A 19,542-nucleotide genomic window follows, 5' to 3' on the forward strand; every position below is an offset into this window, starting at 1 on the left:
AAGAGTTACACGAGGGGGCAGTTGTTTTGATAAATGTTAATAAAATCGAGTTAAACAGATAAAATGTAAAAATACAAAACACAAAACTAATAACAAATTATTAACTTAATTTATTTGTAATAAAATAATTCTTTTAAAAAAATTTGTGTTGATATATTGGAAAAAATATAGCCTAATATTACAATGTGTCGTTTTAAAGTTGACAAACTTTGAACAATGCTATTTTGAACTATTAAATATCAAATTTACAAAAATTTAACGTTCGGGAAAAGACATTGTGGCGTGATTTCATAAAATACACCAACAATTTTTTCTTATGCGGGGATTTCCCCTGGGTAATAAGTTAACAAACGATGTAATTTTTTTTTCAGGTACCCAAAAATGTCGAATGTTTTAGGTCACACTCCAAGCAGAAAACTCGGCCGATCATTCGAAATCTTTGATGAATAGATATTCGTCATCTATATTCGTCAATTTCAGTATCACAAGCTTTTTAGTACTTGATGTCAAATAAGAATTCTTATTTTTTTAAAAATAAAATCACTTATTACCTATTTATATGGCACCTTTATCTGACCGTTAGTTTGACTCGCTAAATGTTTGTTATTTTTAAGTTTTTCTTGCCTTATCTCTTTTATTGTTGTCCATAAATCGTCAAACTTGTAGTTGAGGTCAGTAAAACCCGAGTACTGTTTTAAACTTGATAAGTAGAAAGTGAGATCCGATGTCACCAACCTGAAGCCGTTCAAAATCATACAAAGTAATTTAATAGTTTTATACATAAAATATGCAAACAGGAAAAACTATTTTGGTTCACTCTTTAGGTTCTAATTTAATCATTATTTTATTGGTGTCAGAAAATTTCTAAACATTTAAAATATGAATTAGATGCTAAGCATAATTTTTTCTAGCTGATTCTTAATTGGTAGCAGAGGCTTGCATAGAAACTAGTTCAGCTGAGAAGATTCTCTCATCTCGATTTCAAAAACTTTACATTAAAACGAATTTTCCTACAACTAATGATCGGACAGTTTTTACGACTAATAATTTGACTTTAAAAAATTCAACCAATCACTAGTTGTAGAAAATAAAAAAGCGGCTGGAACTGAAAGTTTATTTTCTGGTTCATCCAGTTTATCCAGATTTGTCAATTGTTACCATCAATAACTTATTTTTTGTTCAAATGCTACTGAATATTCAAAGTTTATCAGAGCAAGTAATGTTTCTTTTGTAATCCAAAATATATTAAACTCAAGTTGAAACTAAACACATTTTTACATTAGAGTAGTTTGTGAAGTTTTATGCTTGTCAAATTATTAAAAGTACTTTTTAAATCCTGCATCTGAAATCCTGACTGCATCTACTGAAATATTAGCTATACTTTAATATCCACCTTTTTTTCTTTTACATAAAGAACATGATATTTTATCGTGTAAAGGAGCATTCCTTACAAACATCATAAACTGCATTTTCCACTCATTTTCTAACATCAATCTTTCAGTTCAGACATCATGAATTCCTTTCGATAATATGTGGTCAACCTGCTATCTAACTGCTGATGTTAGCCTATTTTTCTGCCTAAAAAGTGACCCAAATTGCTTTGTAACAGCAAAGCAGGTTTATTTTACCTTTTGATTTTAAAGTTTGAAACAACAGTCCTGAAAGTTAATTTTTTTTTTAACTGTAATCTGTTCAGACGTTGCACGATAGTGATTCATCTTGAATTTGTTAACGATGTAACCGGTAACCGGTAAATTTGTTTTTGATGAATTTATTATCAGTTACTTTGTCCAACCTTTATCTTTATAATCTTTCCTCAAATCAAATTAATTTTACAAGAAGTACAGATGGTTTTAAAACTCTTCGTTCATATTTTTATGTTTTTATCAAATAAGGTTTTGAACATGATTTTGTATTCCAGCAGTTGTAACTTAAGCTTTACCTCCAAAAATATTTTTCATTTAAATAAATATTTATTATTTTAAGCTTTACCTCCAAAATATTTATATCAGAATGGCTTCAGCCATCTTACTGACGTTTCCATAGATTTTTTTTACGAACGTATGGCGTTATAGTTTTGAAATATTTTCAAAAAATAAACTATATAAAAAATCATGTTGGCTGTTTGTTTAGATTTTGAAAACTGTTTTGAAATTTCATTTCTGACACCAATAATAATGCAAATAATTTATGAGTAAACCAAAAATTAGGGATATAAGTTAAGAGTTAAAAGTAAAAAGATATAAAACTATAAAACATGAGATTAAAATAAGAATATAAAAAAAGATTAAAATATAAAAGATTAGACTGTTTATTACCCGTGCTGAGGTCCTCCGTCACACTCAACAGAGAGTTGTGAGAGTCGCTCAGCAAAACAAGTTTTGAAACAACGACGAATATCACGAAACAAAGTCTAAATAGAAAGCATAGTTATATTTTGCAAGGTGACTCAAAAAGAAATTCTTTCAAGAAGCTTCGTTGCCTAAAAACTAAAAACCGTTTAGATAAAATCACCTCTAACTGTTGCTCATTAAACACTGTTTCCAATGCTTCGAACAATTTTATAATATGTTTAACAATAGCTCTCATTTCCTTTGACGGCATCGGTGCTCGGACTTCATACTGTAACAAAAACGAAGTTGCGCTTGATACTCAAAGAAAAAAAACTTAAACATAATAAAACTCATCAAGGTGTAAAATCACCCATACCAAACAAGATGATTTCATTTTGATTAAGTTTGTTCTTTACAAGCACTTTTATTATTATTTTTGTTATCATCATCATCATCATCATCATCATCATCATCATCATCATCATCATCATCATCATCATCATCATCATCATCATCATCATCATCATCATCATCATCATCATCATCATCATCATCATCATCATCATCATCATCATCATCATCATCATCATCATCATCATCATCATCATCATCATCATCATCATCATCATCATCATCATCATCATCATCATCATCATCATCATCATCATCATCATCATCATCATCATCATCATCATCATCATCATCATCATCATCATCATCATCATCATCATCATCATCATCATCATCATCATCATCATCATCATCATCATCATCATCATCATCATCATCATCATCATCATCATCATCATCATCATCATCATCATCATCATCATCATCATCATCATCATCATCATCATCATCATCATCATCATCATCATCATCATCATCATCATCATCATCATCATCATCATCATCATCATCATCATCATCATCATCATCATCATCATCATCATCATCATCATCATCATCATCATCATCATCATCATCATCATCATCATCATCATCATCATCATCATCATCATCATCATCATCATCATCATCATCATCATCATCATCATCATCATCATCATCATCATCATCATCATCATCATCATCATCATCATCATCATCATCATCATCATCATCATCATCATCATCATCATCATCATCATCATCATCATCATCATCATCATCATCATCATCATCATCATCATCATCATCATCATCATCATCATCATCATCATCATCATCATCATCATCATCATCATCATCATCATCATCATCATCATCATCATCATCATCATCATCATCATCATCATCATCATCATCATCATCATCATCATCATCATCATCATCATCATCATCATCATCATCATCATCATCATCATCATCATCATCATCATTATTATCAAATCTAAAAATATCTTAAATAAATGACTAAAATAAGTATAAGAAATACAACTGAGAAAATAAATGTAATTAAGTAATGTAACTGAAAGTTTTCAACTTACTGTTGTAAGGTTTGCATTAAATATACCTTCCATGAGACTGACTATTTTACATAATACCTCATGTCTATGGTTACTATAGTCCTACATAAAATAATTTCAAGTTTGAAAACAAAAAAAAACAAACAAAAAAAAAAAATATTTAATACTTTTAGAAGTTACAAAATTAAAATGTCAACAATGTTTAAAAGAAAAACTTCACAATACCTTCAATATTTGGTCAAACTGTGATAGCAATACAAACTGCTTCTGTGATATTCGCGACTCGAAGTGATTTTTAACAATGTGAATATGAAGTATAACCACTTCCAAACATTGTGCAACTAATGCTAAATGTTTTGCAGTTATAGTTTTTAGTCCTATTGTTTGAAGGGCGCCAGCACCCAATACAATTTGACAAGTTCTTGAATTAAATAACTAAAAAAATAGCAAAACATAAATTTATAAATTCAGAAATTTATAAAAATTTCTAAAAATACTGACACTGTTGATATAAAAAGTGCAGTGTAAGTTATTACCTTAAGTACTTCACAGAGTTTGGTGAGCAAATCTAAAGCTAACATTGGCACATCACCAACACATTGACAATACTCAGACACTATTTTTAAAAGCATCAGCAACGTACTAAATTACAAGAATAAAATCACAACAGAAGTGACAAAAGAAACACACTTTATCAAAAAAACATCAAAAGAAAAAACTATATACTCACCCAACAACAACAAAACGCTGACCTTGAACAAGTAGATGAGATGAAACCGAAACTAAAAATTGAACACATTTAGTTTAAGAAAACCACAACAGTTATGGCAATATTGAAATATATTTTCTCAAGACAACATTATACGATTTAAATAAAATCATTTCAACTACAATTTCAACTGATTTCAGTTAGTTCAAAAAATAAGTTATTTGGCAATCTTATTAGAGAAATTTCACCTTTTGAATTAGACTTAAGGTTGGAGTTTTCTTTTCCTGTAAAAAACAGAAAAAAAAAAAAATTTGTTTATTAAGAACGAAAAGTGTTAAAACGAAAAAAAAGCCGAAAAATTTTTAAAAGCCCAAAAACATACCTTCTGGGAAGAAATCAACTAAATTTTGAATCTCGCCAGGGACTTCTACTTGCTTCCACCTTTCAATGTCCAGTATATTACTAAAAACATGTACATACAAATATTCTAAAAATGGAAGAATATACTAACAGAACGAAAATTTTTTTCATATTATTTAGTTTATGTTTTAAATGTTTTAAATTATTCTGGAAATCCTAAACCTTTAAAAGAGTTTTTTGTCTGCGCTAGTGATTGCCGGTTACCTTAAACAGTGTACTAATTTTCCGGTTTACTTTACCGTATGTTTGGTATGCTATAAGTTAGTATACAATTATACCTGTCTACTTTTATCTATGAAGCATTTTTGGACTGAGTTGATAACTTAATAATTATATGATCTTAATGAATTAAATTACTATACCGTATTTATTATGAATTAAGTATGATTAAAGTTGTTTTTTTTAATTCAGTTTTTTAATGTTTTTTAGATTTATTTAGTAAAAGCTTTAACTTGTTAAGTTGTTACATTTTTAAGCCGCCAATAAGTTTTTATACCACGATATTTGTGCTCTTAACAGTTTTTAGTATTTTGGGTTTAAGTTGTGCTTCATAAATAAAAAAGGAGAGAAGTTCAGAGTGTTCTAATTGAAACAAAAGGAAATGATAATATGACCTCACAAACCTCTGAACATTCAGTTTTTAAAGAATCTTTTCAACCTGCTAAAAGAACTATGCTAAATTCATACTTTGACACTATAAACAAAGATGATATCAAAAAGATAGATAAATAATAAGCAAGGATATTTTTCCATACAGAAGTACCTTTTGCATTAGGTGATTCTTCTGCTTGGAAGCATTATCATGCTAATCTTAGACCTACATATAAGCCTCAATGTAGTAAATGCATTACTGGGCGCCTTTATAAAGATGCATTAAACAATGAAAAATGAGCAATAAAAAATATATAAGTATAGTGACTGATGAATTTCCAAACATTAATTTGAATTATCTTACTAATTATTCAATTCATGTTGAAAATAGGACCATGAAACCAATTGCTTACAAAATTGAGCCTACTGGTCAAGAGCAACAAACTGGCATTAATATCGTAAAATGTAATTCTTGAGGTTGGTGTTGAAAAAAGTTTCAAGCATTTTAACTGATAATGCATTAAACATGAGTTGCATGGGATATTATTGAAAAAAATATTCAAAAATATTTTGTAATGCCTGTGCTGCCCATACAATCAATCTTTTAGTAAAAGATATTTGCCTTCTTTCCGAATTTCTGGATATTTTAGAAAAGTCTGAAAAACTAAAAGCTAAGTAAAAAATGAACATCTCTTGTTGATCAATCTCTTATAATTCAAAATTGTGTTAAACAAGAAAATAAGGAATGTTTGGGAAGACTGTCAATGTTTTATTAATGCTATGAAACTGCTATCAAAACTAGTAGGTAAACTGGATTTAGATAGTGAGATTTGCATACTTTCTTGATCCACAATATCATGCTGGTAGAAATATGTATACTTAGCCTCCTCCATCGAGTAAAAGTGATCTTGTTATGAGTTACTTCTAAAGTACATTGTTGAAACAAGAGGACTATGCAATTATCAAACTTCAAAAAGAGAAATAAAATCTTTTCAGAGGCTATGTACAAATCTAAATCTAAATTTTGTAGCTCAAATTGAATTAATGGATCCTGATATCTGGTGGGGATTTGAAAGTAAAAGTTATTTTCCCAATTTAGCAGAGGTTGCACAAATAGTCTTTACTATTCCAGCATCTCAAGCTGCAAGTGAACAAATATGGAGTTACAAATATCAAAGCATAGATATTGACTTGCAAAAGGTAAAGCAACTGGCTAAGTTCTCATCTTCAAATGCCACACTCCATGAAAAAGAAGCAAATATAGCTGATATAATGCTTGGTAATACTAGTGATCATGATAAGAATTATGAGAATGTTTCTATTGATTTCACTCTAGAGACTTATGTTGATACAAGTGATATGTTGTCTTAATTGATTAATTAAACACTTTATTTAATTACTAATGATATGTTTGAAAAATCTTTAAATTACATCATAGAAAAAGATTATTGGAACTTTGTGCAAAAGATTAACGTAAATATTTCTGTTTACTTTAGTATTTGTTTTATTTCTGTTTCTATTTGAGTATGTTTATTTTTCTGTTTATACTAAAAATCATTTGAAAACACAAGAATTTATTTTAAAAAGCTAAGTTCAACAAAAAAAACAAAAAAAAAACATCTTTGAAGTGAAAAAAAATGAAGTAGTATGAAAACAATACAATAAAGTGGTGGCTAATTTTGATCAACACCTTCATTTTATTTATCATTTCACATTTAAGCAGTTAAATATGAAATCCAACAACAACAACAACAACAACAACAACAACAACAACAAAAAACATTTTAACCCTGTGCCAATTAGACTTTTTAGCTAGGGACTGGGTTCAGAAATAAAGCAAAATATGTCTGGTTTCCTTGTTGGCTACTATAATCCTTGGATAAAAGACTTGTGTGAATTTAGAGTAATGTGGATATTTCCTATTATGCAATACCTTTTTCGTACCACAGTGACCTAGCCATCAAATGAGCAATAATATTTTACAACAAATTTTTATCAAATTCAAACATACAGCCAGTTTCAGAAACCACTGTTGAGTTGTTTTTGGCCTAACAAGAAGCTATAATACAAATTGTGAGAAGACGGACTTAAAGGAAAAACATGCCACCCTTGTAATATTAATCCAAACGATCAAAATTGTATTCAATCTTCAGAAACTATAAATAAGCAAAATTAATTTAAAACAATAGAGAAAAATTATTGTTGCATTATTATGCAGAGGTTTGTTATATTTTCTGCTTGTGTCCACTCCCACTGCCAATAAAAGATTTAAATTTATGTTAAAAGCAAAAAAAAAAAAACAATAGCATGTAGGAGAAATAAACCAGGGTCACTGGCCAATAGATGCTGATGACTTGCTGAACACAGCATGACTTACTGAGCACAACTGTACCAATGGTTAATAAAACGGTCATTTTTTTTATAATAAAGTGCACATTGGTAATATAATAAAACATACAAAAATATTGAGTAAAAAATAGACAAATGTTTTAAATGTTGTAACAATGCAATTCATTAAAACCTCTTTACAAACTTGTATTACGGTTTTGCCAAAAAATCTATAAGTAAAAAGTTTAGTTTACAGTATACTTTTCAGTACACTTTATGGTATACTACATGGTATTACTATTTATAGTATACAGTAAACTATCTACTAAATTTTTAGTATACCGTATACTAGCAATACTTTGTCTCCACTATTCTTTTAAAGTTTTTCAAAAATACAATTATTAATATAATCAATTTTTATTAATAAGTACTATTAAATTAATTCTTCCATGTTAAGCAAATAAAATTGTAACCTTAAATTATGCTTCCTTTGCTCATGAAACTTCTCCACAAATATTTTTGCTTGTGTCAAAAGAGTGCTACGAAAATTCTGTGATTGACGACTAGATATTAAGTCACATTCAGTAGAGAAACTTTCAACCATTCGTGCAAGAACAACAAAGTCTTTTGACGATAATTGGTCTAGAGCACCTTCCTGAGTAAAGTTTTTATCACAAATTTGTGTAAGTTTCTTGTCAATGTATTCATACAAAAAAAAAAAAAAAAACAATAAGAGACTTGGGGAAAAAGAAAAAAACAAATACCTTTGCTCTCATCATAATTACTTTTGAACAGCGTGTTTGTGCCAGCTCACAGGCAGACCAAAGTATGTCTTTACTCTCCTTGGTTAAGCTAACCATATCATTGCTACTGATAAACCCACTGTGTTCACTAAAATTAAAAACTCTCAAAATAAAAACACTTTCATAAAATAAAATTCATTTGTACACTGAATTGTTTTATACCAAAAAAAATTTTTAAGGTAAAAAATAGGTCATAAATCCACATAAAAAAAAAGAGTAAAAATTATATTATTCTAATATCACTTTTTACCAAAATGAAGCAAAAAAAAAAGATTGAAAATCATAAAAAATCCTCTGCAATTAATGAATTTTAAGGATAGGTGACTTACGAAAGTGTAATTTTATCATTATCTTGAACCATGCCAGAAGCAAGACAAAAAATGTTAAGAAGAACTTCATGAATAACCTAAAATAAAAAGCAAGACGAAAAATTATTAGAAAGAGATTCAGTATTATCCTATTGTTCAATTAACAAACACAAAGTGATGAAAAATAAGAGACTGATCTAAATATTTCTATTAAAAATATTTTTTCTTATATTTCTTATTCAAATGTCTTACCTTCATATTTTTCAAAACATGCAGAATAACACAAAAAACTGCTTCCAGTACCATTAGCCATTCATCATGTGAAAGTGACCGAATGTAAGACCCAAATTTAATACTAAAAAATTACATTTTTTCAAAGTTTTTTAAACGTGGTGGAAAATTTGAAAAAAAACAACAACAAAACAAAACAAAACAAAAAAACAACATAAATGATAAAATCAGCATTAAAGTCTTTCAGGTTTAAAAGTTCAGATTCTATCTAAAGTTAATTAATTCAAGCATATTCTTCTTGATTTGCAAACATAGCATCTAGTACAAAATTCATTTAAAATCTAAACAAATTCTATGATCAGCTTACAGTAGCAGATGCGCACATTTAAAAAGTGCCATTGTCAGAAATCATTTTAAAATATTTTAAAAACTTTTAACAATACATTTATAAGTAAAGAATTATAAAATTAGAATAAAAGATTATCACATTTAACTTAAAATTTTTTTTACCTTTGATCATCAGAAGACTCTAGTCCCTCTGGTATCTGATCATGTGCAGCCTAAAGGAATAACGCCATGAAAAACAGGGTAAACTTAAGCAGTTCAACAATGAAAAAAATTTAAAAAAACAAACCTTCTTGACTGTTGATTTTATAACAGCAAATGCTTCCACTTTGTAGGACTGGAAAAAATCAAACTTTCTTTGACGCAGGAGGCCAAGCACTATTGACAAAAGATGCTCCTAAAATTGTTTGACAGTTCATTTGATAATTCAAAAATATTCAAAAAGTCATTACAGTAAAACATTTTAACATTTTTATGTTAAGAAACAATATAAAAAGATAAGACATCTAAATTAAATAATAAAATCATTAACAAACCTCTTCATCAAATTTTTTTGATTCATGAGGTTGATTCAAAAAATTCACTGTGAACTCAAGGAACTCTGCAATCATCATTTGCTCAATTACTCTTCGTATTTCAATTAATTGAGAGCTAAGATGTCTGTAAAAATAAATAGTAGCAGTAGCAATGATTTTAATACCTATATTAAAATTTTTATTACTAAGAATTATCCACACACAACATACAAGACTCACCTAAAGCACTGAATACCAACAAGCTCTTGCTGCAGCACTTCTAAAGATGTTTCAATTAAATCAAGAGCGCTTACAAAATCTGCATTTGAGAGAAGAAGTTGAATGGTAGGTTGAGTTTGGTGAATAGTTGCCATCAGTTTTAACTAAAAACAAACAACTTATAAAAGAATGTTTTACTTTTAACTGACAAAAAAAACCTAAAATTTAAGTAAATGTTATGCACAGAAAGTCTAATTATTAAAGCTAATTTAATAAAGCTAAGGATTACTAATTTAATAATTGAAAAATGTACGTGCTTTACAATACTCATAATTTTATTTTTAACAACAAGAAGAAGAATTGGTCAATAAGAATGTTTTAGGTAGGGCTAAAGTACAAACAACCTATATCTTACCTTATCTTCAACAACTTCATACCTCTCACGCAGACGCATCAATCTCATCACATTAAGTGGTACTTTAACTAACCGATCACGTATTTCATTCAACCGTATCCTAAAAAAAGAGCTTCTATTAAATGAAATAGTTTAAGATTATATATGTGTATGGCTCAAAATCTTTTAAGCAACTAGTTTCTGACTTCTCTTTTTCTGATGTACAATCAACACGAGTAACACTATTTACACTTAATGTTAAAAATTTTTTAGCTTAAACTATTTGAAACTTTGTTCTTTAACTTCTTTAAACTTTTTATCAGATCTTTATTTTTAACTTTGACTTAAGTAACTTAACTTTACTGAAAAAAAACCTCCTTGTCTTTAAAGTTTAAACTTTCAAAGTTTCCAATCTTAAAAGTTGAAATTTGAAATTGATATTAAATATTATACCATTACCAATAGAAAATTTTTTATGCATTGGGAATAAAAAAAGTTATCAAAGTTATTTTAGCAGACATTACTGTTGGTAGTTCCTCTGTTTATATTCAGTATATTTTTATGAGTGCTACCACGATATCAAGTTGATAACTTCTGAACTTTAATACTTTTTGAAGATCACAAAGAGCTACTAACTAATATGATCTGTAAAGTTGATTATTGAGACTATATGCAATCAAGTTGTGGTGATTGTCGAGAGAGATTATAACATGCCTTCTAAGCCTTTTAGAGCAAGTTGAAATAGAAGTTAAGCTTGCATTAGTGTTGCAAATAACGGTAGAAAAATGAACAACAAAACTGTTTAGTTTATCTTCAAATGCCTGATAGTAATTATTTAGACTGAATTATTTAGATGGTAATTATTTTGCAATCAGTTTGATAAACTTAGAGAGCATCAATTTTGTCTCTCATTTGAAATTTTTCAAATAACATTTAACACCTAATGATGGAATGTTAATTTAACCCAATAGTAATATTATTTTTGACATTGTAGAACACTGAAATTCAATTGTATGGGGCAACTCCAAGGGTATAACTAGTAGTGTTGTTATCAACTTCGACTAAATCGACTAAAAGTCGACTAGTTGAAATTAGTCGACTTTGAAAAATCGACTGGTCAATTTAATCAACTTTGGGTTTCCTAATAATCGACTAAAAGTCAGTTTAGTTGGAAAATCATCATAATATCTTTATTTTTATTTTTTCACTTGATTTAATTTTATAAATCTTTAACCAATTAGTATCTTGATTTAATTTTATAAATCTTTAACCAATTAGTATCATGGCTCAATCTTTACAAATAATTTATCTTGTAAAGATAAATTATTTGTAAAGATTGAACCATGCGTTAGAATATCATTGAAAGCGGTTTTTTAAATTCAACCAAAATATTTGAACATTGAACCTAATTTGCTGTATCACATAAATTTAACTTTTAACTCACTGTATGTAGCACCGCTTCATTAATGTTTCTTTTTTCTCATTATAGTAATTAGTTGATGCTTTTTAAAACAAAATGTTAAGAAATGTGTTATGGTACTCAGTTAAGAATGGGAAAAAGTTTTATAAATCTGCCTTCACAAAAAATCTTTAGCCACCCCATCTGCCCCCACCTATCTACGCCACTGTTTTTTGTTAATCAAATTTTTCGTTAATTTTTTGCTTTAATTGTAATGAAAAATGATATGAAATGCCCATCCGCGCTTTTTCTTTTCTTTTCTTTGTGATAGTATTTTCTGTTTTATTTTGTTTGTTTATTCAAATAAATAAACTGTCAAGCAACATTAAAGAATATGGTTACAATTAAATTTTTTATTCAAATATTTCGACTTAATTGATTTTTAGTCGACTTAGTTGATTTTAAAAATTTATTAGTCAATTTTAGTTGACTTTGAAAAATACATTAATCAATTTAGTCGACAGTCGAATAATTTCTAAGTCATAACAACACTAATAACTAGAATATCATAGAGACTAAACCACAGAGAAACTGATAATAACACCCTAAGATGTAAAGGTTTCTATATTACATCTGCCAGTTTTAAAGAAATGAAGAAAACTAAATCAGGTGATTATTTATCAAAGAGGGTGGCTGGCTGCCTTTTTTTTAACATTTAAATGCTAATTCAGGATAAACACCAAACACGTAAGTGCACAACAATAGTAGACTTTCTAACATTCACATCCTTACCTTAAAATAACTTTCTTAACCGACCGAACCTTAGCATAGGTTTGGCCATTAATACAAATTAGGAAATCATCATACATTTACTTAAATATAAATAAAATTTATTTCGTTCGTACTAGTGTTGTTACGACTTTGAAATTATTCGACTGTCGACTAAATCGATTAATGTATTTTCCAAAGTCGACTAAAATCGACTTATACATTTTTAAAATCGACTAAGTCGACTAAAAGTCGATTTAGTCGAAATATTTGAATAAAAAATTTTATTATAGTCATATACTTAAATGTTGCTTGACAGTTTGTTTATTTGAATAAACAAAATAAATAAAACGGAAATTACAATCACAAAGAAAAGAAAAAAAAACACGGATGTGCTTTTTTATAACAATTAAAGTAAAAAGCTAACAAAAAATTTAATTAGTAAAAAACAGTGGTGTAGATAGGTGGGGGCAGATGGGCGGCTAACCTTTTTTGTGGTGGCAGATTTATAAAACATTTTCGCATCCTTAACTGAGTAGGGTAGGGTGGCGCTAGTTGAGCATAGGAGCAAGTTGGGCAACTAAATTACATCTAATGGATTAAAGATAGGTATATATAATGGTAATACAATGCGCACCAAATGGTTGTTGGACCGCGGTCAAGTGAGCACTTTCTCGATTTTGGACCAAAAAAAATTTTTTTTGCTATTTTTCTCTTAGGTTCTTAAAAAAAACATTTATCTGGCACCACTTAAGTGTTGATATTTTACCCATTTATTTGACTTTCGATTATACTTAGCCATTTTTCCCAAAGTATTATAGCTCTTTTTATAACCTCACTTTTGTGTCACCTAGTCTAGTCGGGGTATGTTGAGCAGGTTTGAAAAAAATTAATTAATAATAATATCGGATACGGAGAAACAAATTTTGCTTGGTAAACATTTTAAGGTCCATAACACTTTTAAATTAATCATTATTAAATACTCTTAGCAATTTAAAATAATATCTGAAACCCTTTTTCTTGAAAAATATGTTAATGAGATTTAAAACTATAAAATGTTTGCTTCTTTTAAATTTTTTATTACTTAAATATTACTTAGTAAATGATATGTATAAATCAAAAGTTCAGAAAAAAAATTATAACTTTCTAACTTTACTTTTATTTTCCTCTACACAACTGCTCAACTTACCCCGGTGGGGTAGGATGAGCAGCTCAGTCAACTTTAGGGAATATTTTCTCAAACAAATCTAAAAACGCTTTTTTTTCTTAAGCAATTTTTAGCAAATAAAATTATCTTTCTAATAGTGAAAAAATTATGTAAATCCGACGCACCGTTCAAGAGATCTATTAGGTTTAGTAAAAATTCCTCAACTAGCCCCGCCCTACCCTACCATACGTTTTGTTTTGAAAAGCATCAACTGGTTAGTATAATGAGAAAAAGGAAACATTAATGAAGTGTTGGTACATACAGTAGTTAAGAGTTAAGTTTATGTGATACAGCAAATTAGGTTCAATGTTCAGATATTTTGGTTAAATTAAAAAAACCGCTTTGAATGATATTGAAACACATGGCTCAATCTTTACAAATAAATTATCTTTACAAGATAAACTATTTATAAAGATACCTCTTTACTAATTGGTCAGCATCATAACAATATTAAAGATTGATAAAATTAAATCAAGTGAAAAAATAGAAATAAGGATATTAGGATATTATCCCGACTAAATCGACTTTTAGTCGATTAGTAGGAAACCCAAAGTCGATTAAATCGACTATTCGGTTTTTCAAAGTCGACTAATTTCGACTTTCGACTAGTCGACTTTTAGTCGATTTAGTCGAAGTCGATAACAACACTAGTTCGTACCATAGCTACAGTTTAAATGGATAAATTTTTTATTAAAAAAAGCGTACCAATGGAACATAGAAGGACTTAAGATTTTATATTTTATAATGTATTTCAATAAAATTTTAGTTTAAACTTTATTATGTATTTTCAATACAAAATAAATTGGACCAAATGGAATAACAGATTTACCAAAACTATTACTTGACTAAAATAATTGTAAAATACTCCTGCATCAATTGAGTATAATTTTAGTTCATCAAAAAAATCTAATAATATAAAATCACCATTTGTTAATCTTAAAATAACAAATAGGAACTTAAATGAAAAAGATACTTTATTGAACTTAGGTCTGTTAAAAGTGGTGCCTTTTGCTGTGATAAATAGATAAATTTCTCTACAGAGAAAATTTCTTACAATCTTGCTACTCAACTGGTTTAACTAATAAAAATATTTGAAAAAAACAAACTTAGGGAAAAACATTATTATGGAGTTCCATAATAACGCTCCAATTATTTTATTTTGTTATTATTGTATAATTGTACTATGTAATAGTAATAACAATCACAAACAAATAATTTTAGAAAAATAAAATGTCAAAAACATGAAAATCAATTATCACTTGTTACCCTCAAGTTACAATGTATAAACATTAATTTTCCACCACTTTCTGGTAATAATGTGTTTCTACTTGGTTCATAAATGTTGCCACCTGTATAAAAAGTCTTTCACTTTCAACAGGAGGTGGTGCTGAAAGAAACCTTTGAGCTATTTTCTTTAAATTTTTTAAAGAGCTTCCACAATTTTTCCACCATAAAAGAGGGGTTTCTTTTTCCATAACTAGCGGGAATTTTAAACACTCTTCGATCTCTATGTTGATCATTTGCTGGAAGCAGATATATTACTCTTGATTGAATTAAACAGATTACCCTAAATTAGTTGAACAATATTTTCACTAAAGTAGAATTACTAGGTATTTGGTAATTAGGGCACATCTCTTCAATTAATTTTCTAAGACCAAGATCCTCTTCAATTAATTTTCTAAGACCAAGATCTTCTTGTGTATGGTTGAATATCCAAGGCCATCATTTCTTCAATGCAATTGTGAATCTTGATTGCTCTATGGTCATTAATATCCCACAACCTTTTTTTATTGATACTCTCTACTAATGTTAATTGTTTTTTTTTTCCGAATCACTCGATGTAGAAACAGTCGATGTTTCAATAATTTTTTCTTTATAAGACTCTTTTTCAGCCTATATATACTCTACAAGGTGCTTTTTTTGTAAATGGTGCCTAATTGCACTAGTGGTAAATGTTTTTGGACAATTCCCACCTCTGGAGAGTATTGCTTTGCATAGTAGGCAAATACAAAAACAAATGTCTTTTTAGAAGCTTCAAAATATTTCAACACAGTACTTTTATAAGACTTTTTTTCAGAAGTATAAAACAATGACTTCTGAAAAAAAGTCTTATAAAAGTACTGCGTTGAAATATTTTGAAGCTTCTAAAAAGACATTTGTTTTTGTATTTGCCTACTATGCAAAGCAATACTCTCCAGAGGTGGGAATTGTCCAAAAACATTTAACACTAGTGCAATTAGGCACCATTTACAAAAAAAGCACCTTGTAGAGTATATATAGGCTGAAAAAGAGTCTTATAAAGAAAAAATTATTGAAACATCGACTGCTTCTACATCGAATGATTATAAATAAATGTATAACATTATATGTTATACATTTGTTTATATTACCTAACTTTAAAAATTGTATTATTTTTTTCAATAAAAAATCGTTAAAATTTTTATTTACACTACTAATAAAAATGTTTGCATTTATTAATACATCGATATGCATGTGGCATACAATATTTGCTGCATCACATAACCTTTTTTTTCTTAATTTAGCATTAGGAAACCATTTGAATACATTTGACTAATAATAATTTTGTTTCTTCCAATTTGCACTTAAGATATTTTGAATCAATAAGGATAAACTTGCTCAACACAACTTTTCTAATGTGCCAATTTGAAATTAAGGGTACTCACTACATTGTACATTAACTGGAGCTTAATATCAAGAATGATTTTGTAAGGAGTCTTTATTAGCTGATTGGTAAAACATTGATTGACACTTTATCATAGCAAAAATACTTAACATACTAAACATCTTTTCAAAAGTAAAGCAAACAATTTTTTTGCTGCTTGTTATTACAGGATGAGAGACATAATGTACACACCTTAAATCCACAATTATAAGTCTATAATTGGACATTCAACTTAAAAATGTAAAATTTAATTTGAACTTTATTGCAATTTGATCAAACAGTTATTAATAAGTGGTTTTAATTATTTAATAATCATATAAACAAACTAAACTGTTAGTAAGTAAAAAATGACATTTTGTATTGTTAATCTTTTAAATAACATAAAAATAACAACAGGGTTTACCTAAGTTGCTTTACTTCTTGGCAAGACAGCTGAACATCAGCTTGTAGCTTGTCTTGAGAATTCATAGCGAGAAAGAAGTCGGATGACTTAATTGCAATCTGCTGTGAGAGATTGACCTCAATAATATCAAGGTAGTGTGCAAGCTAGGTAAATAATTTAAAAAAAAAAAATAATTAAGTTAAAAAATTATGATGTACAAACACAAACAAAGTTTTTAAATCTTCATGCTTAATTTATGCAAAACTAAACCAGGAGTAGTTTTTTTAGCTCTTAAACTAAAAACCACAATGACACACAATTTTTAAATTATTCCTTTTCTGTTTGATTGTTATAATCTTTAAACAACCACTTACTTAGAATTTATAACTTAGTGACAGCAAAACAATGCAAACACAAAAAATTCTAAACCCTGCACCTTTTCTTGAAGGAGTTTGCCAGTTCCAGACGATGATTGAAGAGGTGTTTTTTTTGTAATTTGACTCCACGGAAGTACTGTGTTGAAAGTGTTTAGTTCTTCAAGATTAAAAACAGGTTTCAGGAACACCTTTTCATGAATTTATTTAATTAGAAGAATTTAAAAAAAAAAAAAGAATTCCATTGGAAATTACTTATTTTAATAAATACAGTAAAAAATACCTCTGGTATTTCTGTGTCTTCATCATTCATTTCTAATTTAAATTTTAAATATGAACCATCAAAATCAATTTATAAAATATAATTGCATTACAATATTACAAGCATTTAATATCTCTATAACGCATAGCTCATTTATACATTTATTGTTAAAAATTTATGATATTAAGGAAATTAGTATTAAATATAGTTTTACAAAATTTGTAAAAGTTATAGGATATTAAATGCAGATATAAAGCAAAGTACTTTACATATTTTTCCACTTTAATAACAACCTACCTTTATGCTTTAGAGTATTTTTTTTGCCAGAATGTGGTGCAAGAACAGCACGTTTCAGTCGAACATGATGTAGATATTTCTATACAAAAACAAAAAGCATAGAAAAAATAAATTTAACTTTTGAAAAAGTCATTATTTTTGAGAACTGTATTTACTAAAAATTGATTTTTTGTAAATACATAGCTGTATTATAAATACAAATTAACAATTTAAGCAAAAGTTAAATCTTATGAATTATAACTTGTAGAATAAAAATTTAAAAATTAAACTCCCAGTCAAAGTTCTTTTAGATTGTCTTGTAAAATTTACTAAAGTACTAAGTTACACTCACCATTTCATACTTTTTCCAGTAATCAACAAAAAAACCTCTAGGTGAACTTGGCAGGAGAGTTAATGGTACAACAACTTGTGGAACAAAATCTTCTCCCCAAATTCGAGTAAAGAAATCAGTTTCACGACTTTTTCTTTGAGGGTCATTTAATACTGCTGATAAATTCTGGCAAGGAAACTGTGTCCAACCAGTTTTATTATCTCCAGGCAAGAGAATATCATCCTTATATTTAACATAAGATAAAGAATTTCTTTTTGGAAAAGTCTCTTGTATATTACCCTCTTTTGAGAGGCAATCTGGATGTCCTATAATGGAGGTCTAACTTTATTTAGGAAACTTTTTAATAAACCCAGTAAGTGTTTAATTAATATCAAAGTAGAATAATAGCAAGCATTTACTTAAATTTTCAAAAACACAATAATAACTTTATTAAGGTTTAGTTATAACTTACCATTTAAACCTAAATGTATTTTCTCAACATGAGTTAAGTAATCTTTTTCATTAAATCCTTCCAATGGCAAGTTAGAACAAACATTATTTCGCCCATACTGGCAGATGAATGAGCCTCCTTCTTTACTGCAATGAAGATTTCTAAGATGCTGACGAAAATCATTGGCATAAGAAAATATTTGTTGCTGTTTACAATATAGGCAACTCCTCCAGGGATTTGTTACCACTGTATCAGTTGTTTGGGGTACTGCACTCATCTTGTTCACATCTTTTAAAATTAAAAAAATAAACAAATAAATTTAAAAAAAAAGAAAAATGCTTTTAATTATGGACCTTTGATAAACAAAATTAACTATGAATAATCTAAAAAAGTAACACACACAAAATTTAACAAAAAAAAAATTTTCACACCCATGTATGATCTTTTACCTATCTAATTTCATATATTTTTATGATATCTAACATACGTAAATTAAACGGAATGACAATCAAGTAATGTGCTTTCATTCTTAATGTGATATAATGTATAAATTTAATTACCAAACAAGTAGGTAGCTTAAAATTCTTTTAAAAATTCTGATTTTAGTAAATGCTGTGGCCACAACAAAAAGTCTAAAAGTATAAACACTGCGACTAGACCACATTTTTATTCTTATTAAATTCCAGGAGATCTTCCGTCATTTGGAATAAAGCCATCTTTGTTTTGAATACTGCTTGCGCGCAT

The 19,542-nt window shown here is 28.2% G+C and overlaps 1 protein-coding gene across 2 annotated transcripts; it reads right to left on the minus strand.

Annotated features, from left to right (window-relative positions):
• Positions 1-92: 92 nt before the first annotated feature.
• Positions 93-19,527, minus strand: LOC145183113 (vacuolar protein sorting-associated protein 54-like). Of its 2 annotated transcripts, XM_090084080.1 has the most exons (26): positions 19,359-19,527; positions 18,820-19,086; positions 18,369-18,673; positions 18,038-18,116; positions 17,762-17,793; positions 17,541-17,669; positions 17,126-17,268; positions 10,687-10,786; positions 10,293-10,435; positions 10,074-10,197; positions 9,827-9,934; positions 9,703-9,752; positions 9,214-9,316; positions 8,983-9,059; positions 8,615-8,741; positions 8,324-8,505; positions 4,894-4,973; positions 4,760-4,795; positions 4,533-4,584; positions 4,339-4,444; positions 4,028-4,237; positions 3,824-3,904; positions 2,515-2,622; positions 2,319-2,413; positions 552-735; positions 93-461 (listed from the first exon to the last, which is right to left on the minus strand). In XM_090084080.1, exons 2-25 carry the CDS (start codon positions 19,073-19,075, stop codon positions 552-554), a joined length of 2,910 nt encoding a protein of 969 aa, XP_089940206.1. In that variant the 5' UTR covers positions 19,076-19,086; positions 19,359-19,527; the 3' UTR covers positions 93-461. The 2 variants fall into 2 exon arrangements, with proteins under 2 accessions (XP_089940206.1, XP_089940205.1); XM_090084079.1 differs by having other exon boundaries at positions 93-735; positions 19,248-19,523.
• Positions 19,528-19,542: the final 15 nt, after the last annotated feature.

Source organism: Hydra viridissima, unplaced genomic scaffold (genome assembly GCF_058129835.1).
Source record: "Hydra viridissima isolate aposymbiotic clone 2 unplaced genomic scaffold, HvirCarnegie_v1 scaffold_4, whole genome shotgun sequence".
NCBI classification, from domain to species: domain Eukaryota; kingdom Metazoa; phylum Cnidaria; class Hydrozoa; order Anthoathecata; family Hydridae; genus Hydra; species Hydra viridissima.

Excerpts from the sequence above, each read along its gene's own strand:
- LOC145183113 (XM_090084080.1), bottom strand. The coding sequence starts at position 19,075 with ATGAGTGCAGTACCCCAAACAACTGATACAGTGGTAACAAATCCCTGG. Across the intron at positions 18,117-18,368 it reads ACTGGAAAAAGTATGAAATG|AAATATCTACATCATGTTCG; the intron begins GTGAGTGTAACT and ends GTTTTTGTATAG. Across the intron at positions 736-2,318 it reads GACGGAGGACCTCAGCACGG|GTTGGTGACATCGGATCTCA; the intron begins GTAATAAACAGT and ends GAACGGCTTCAG.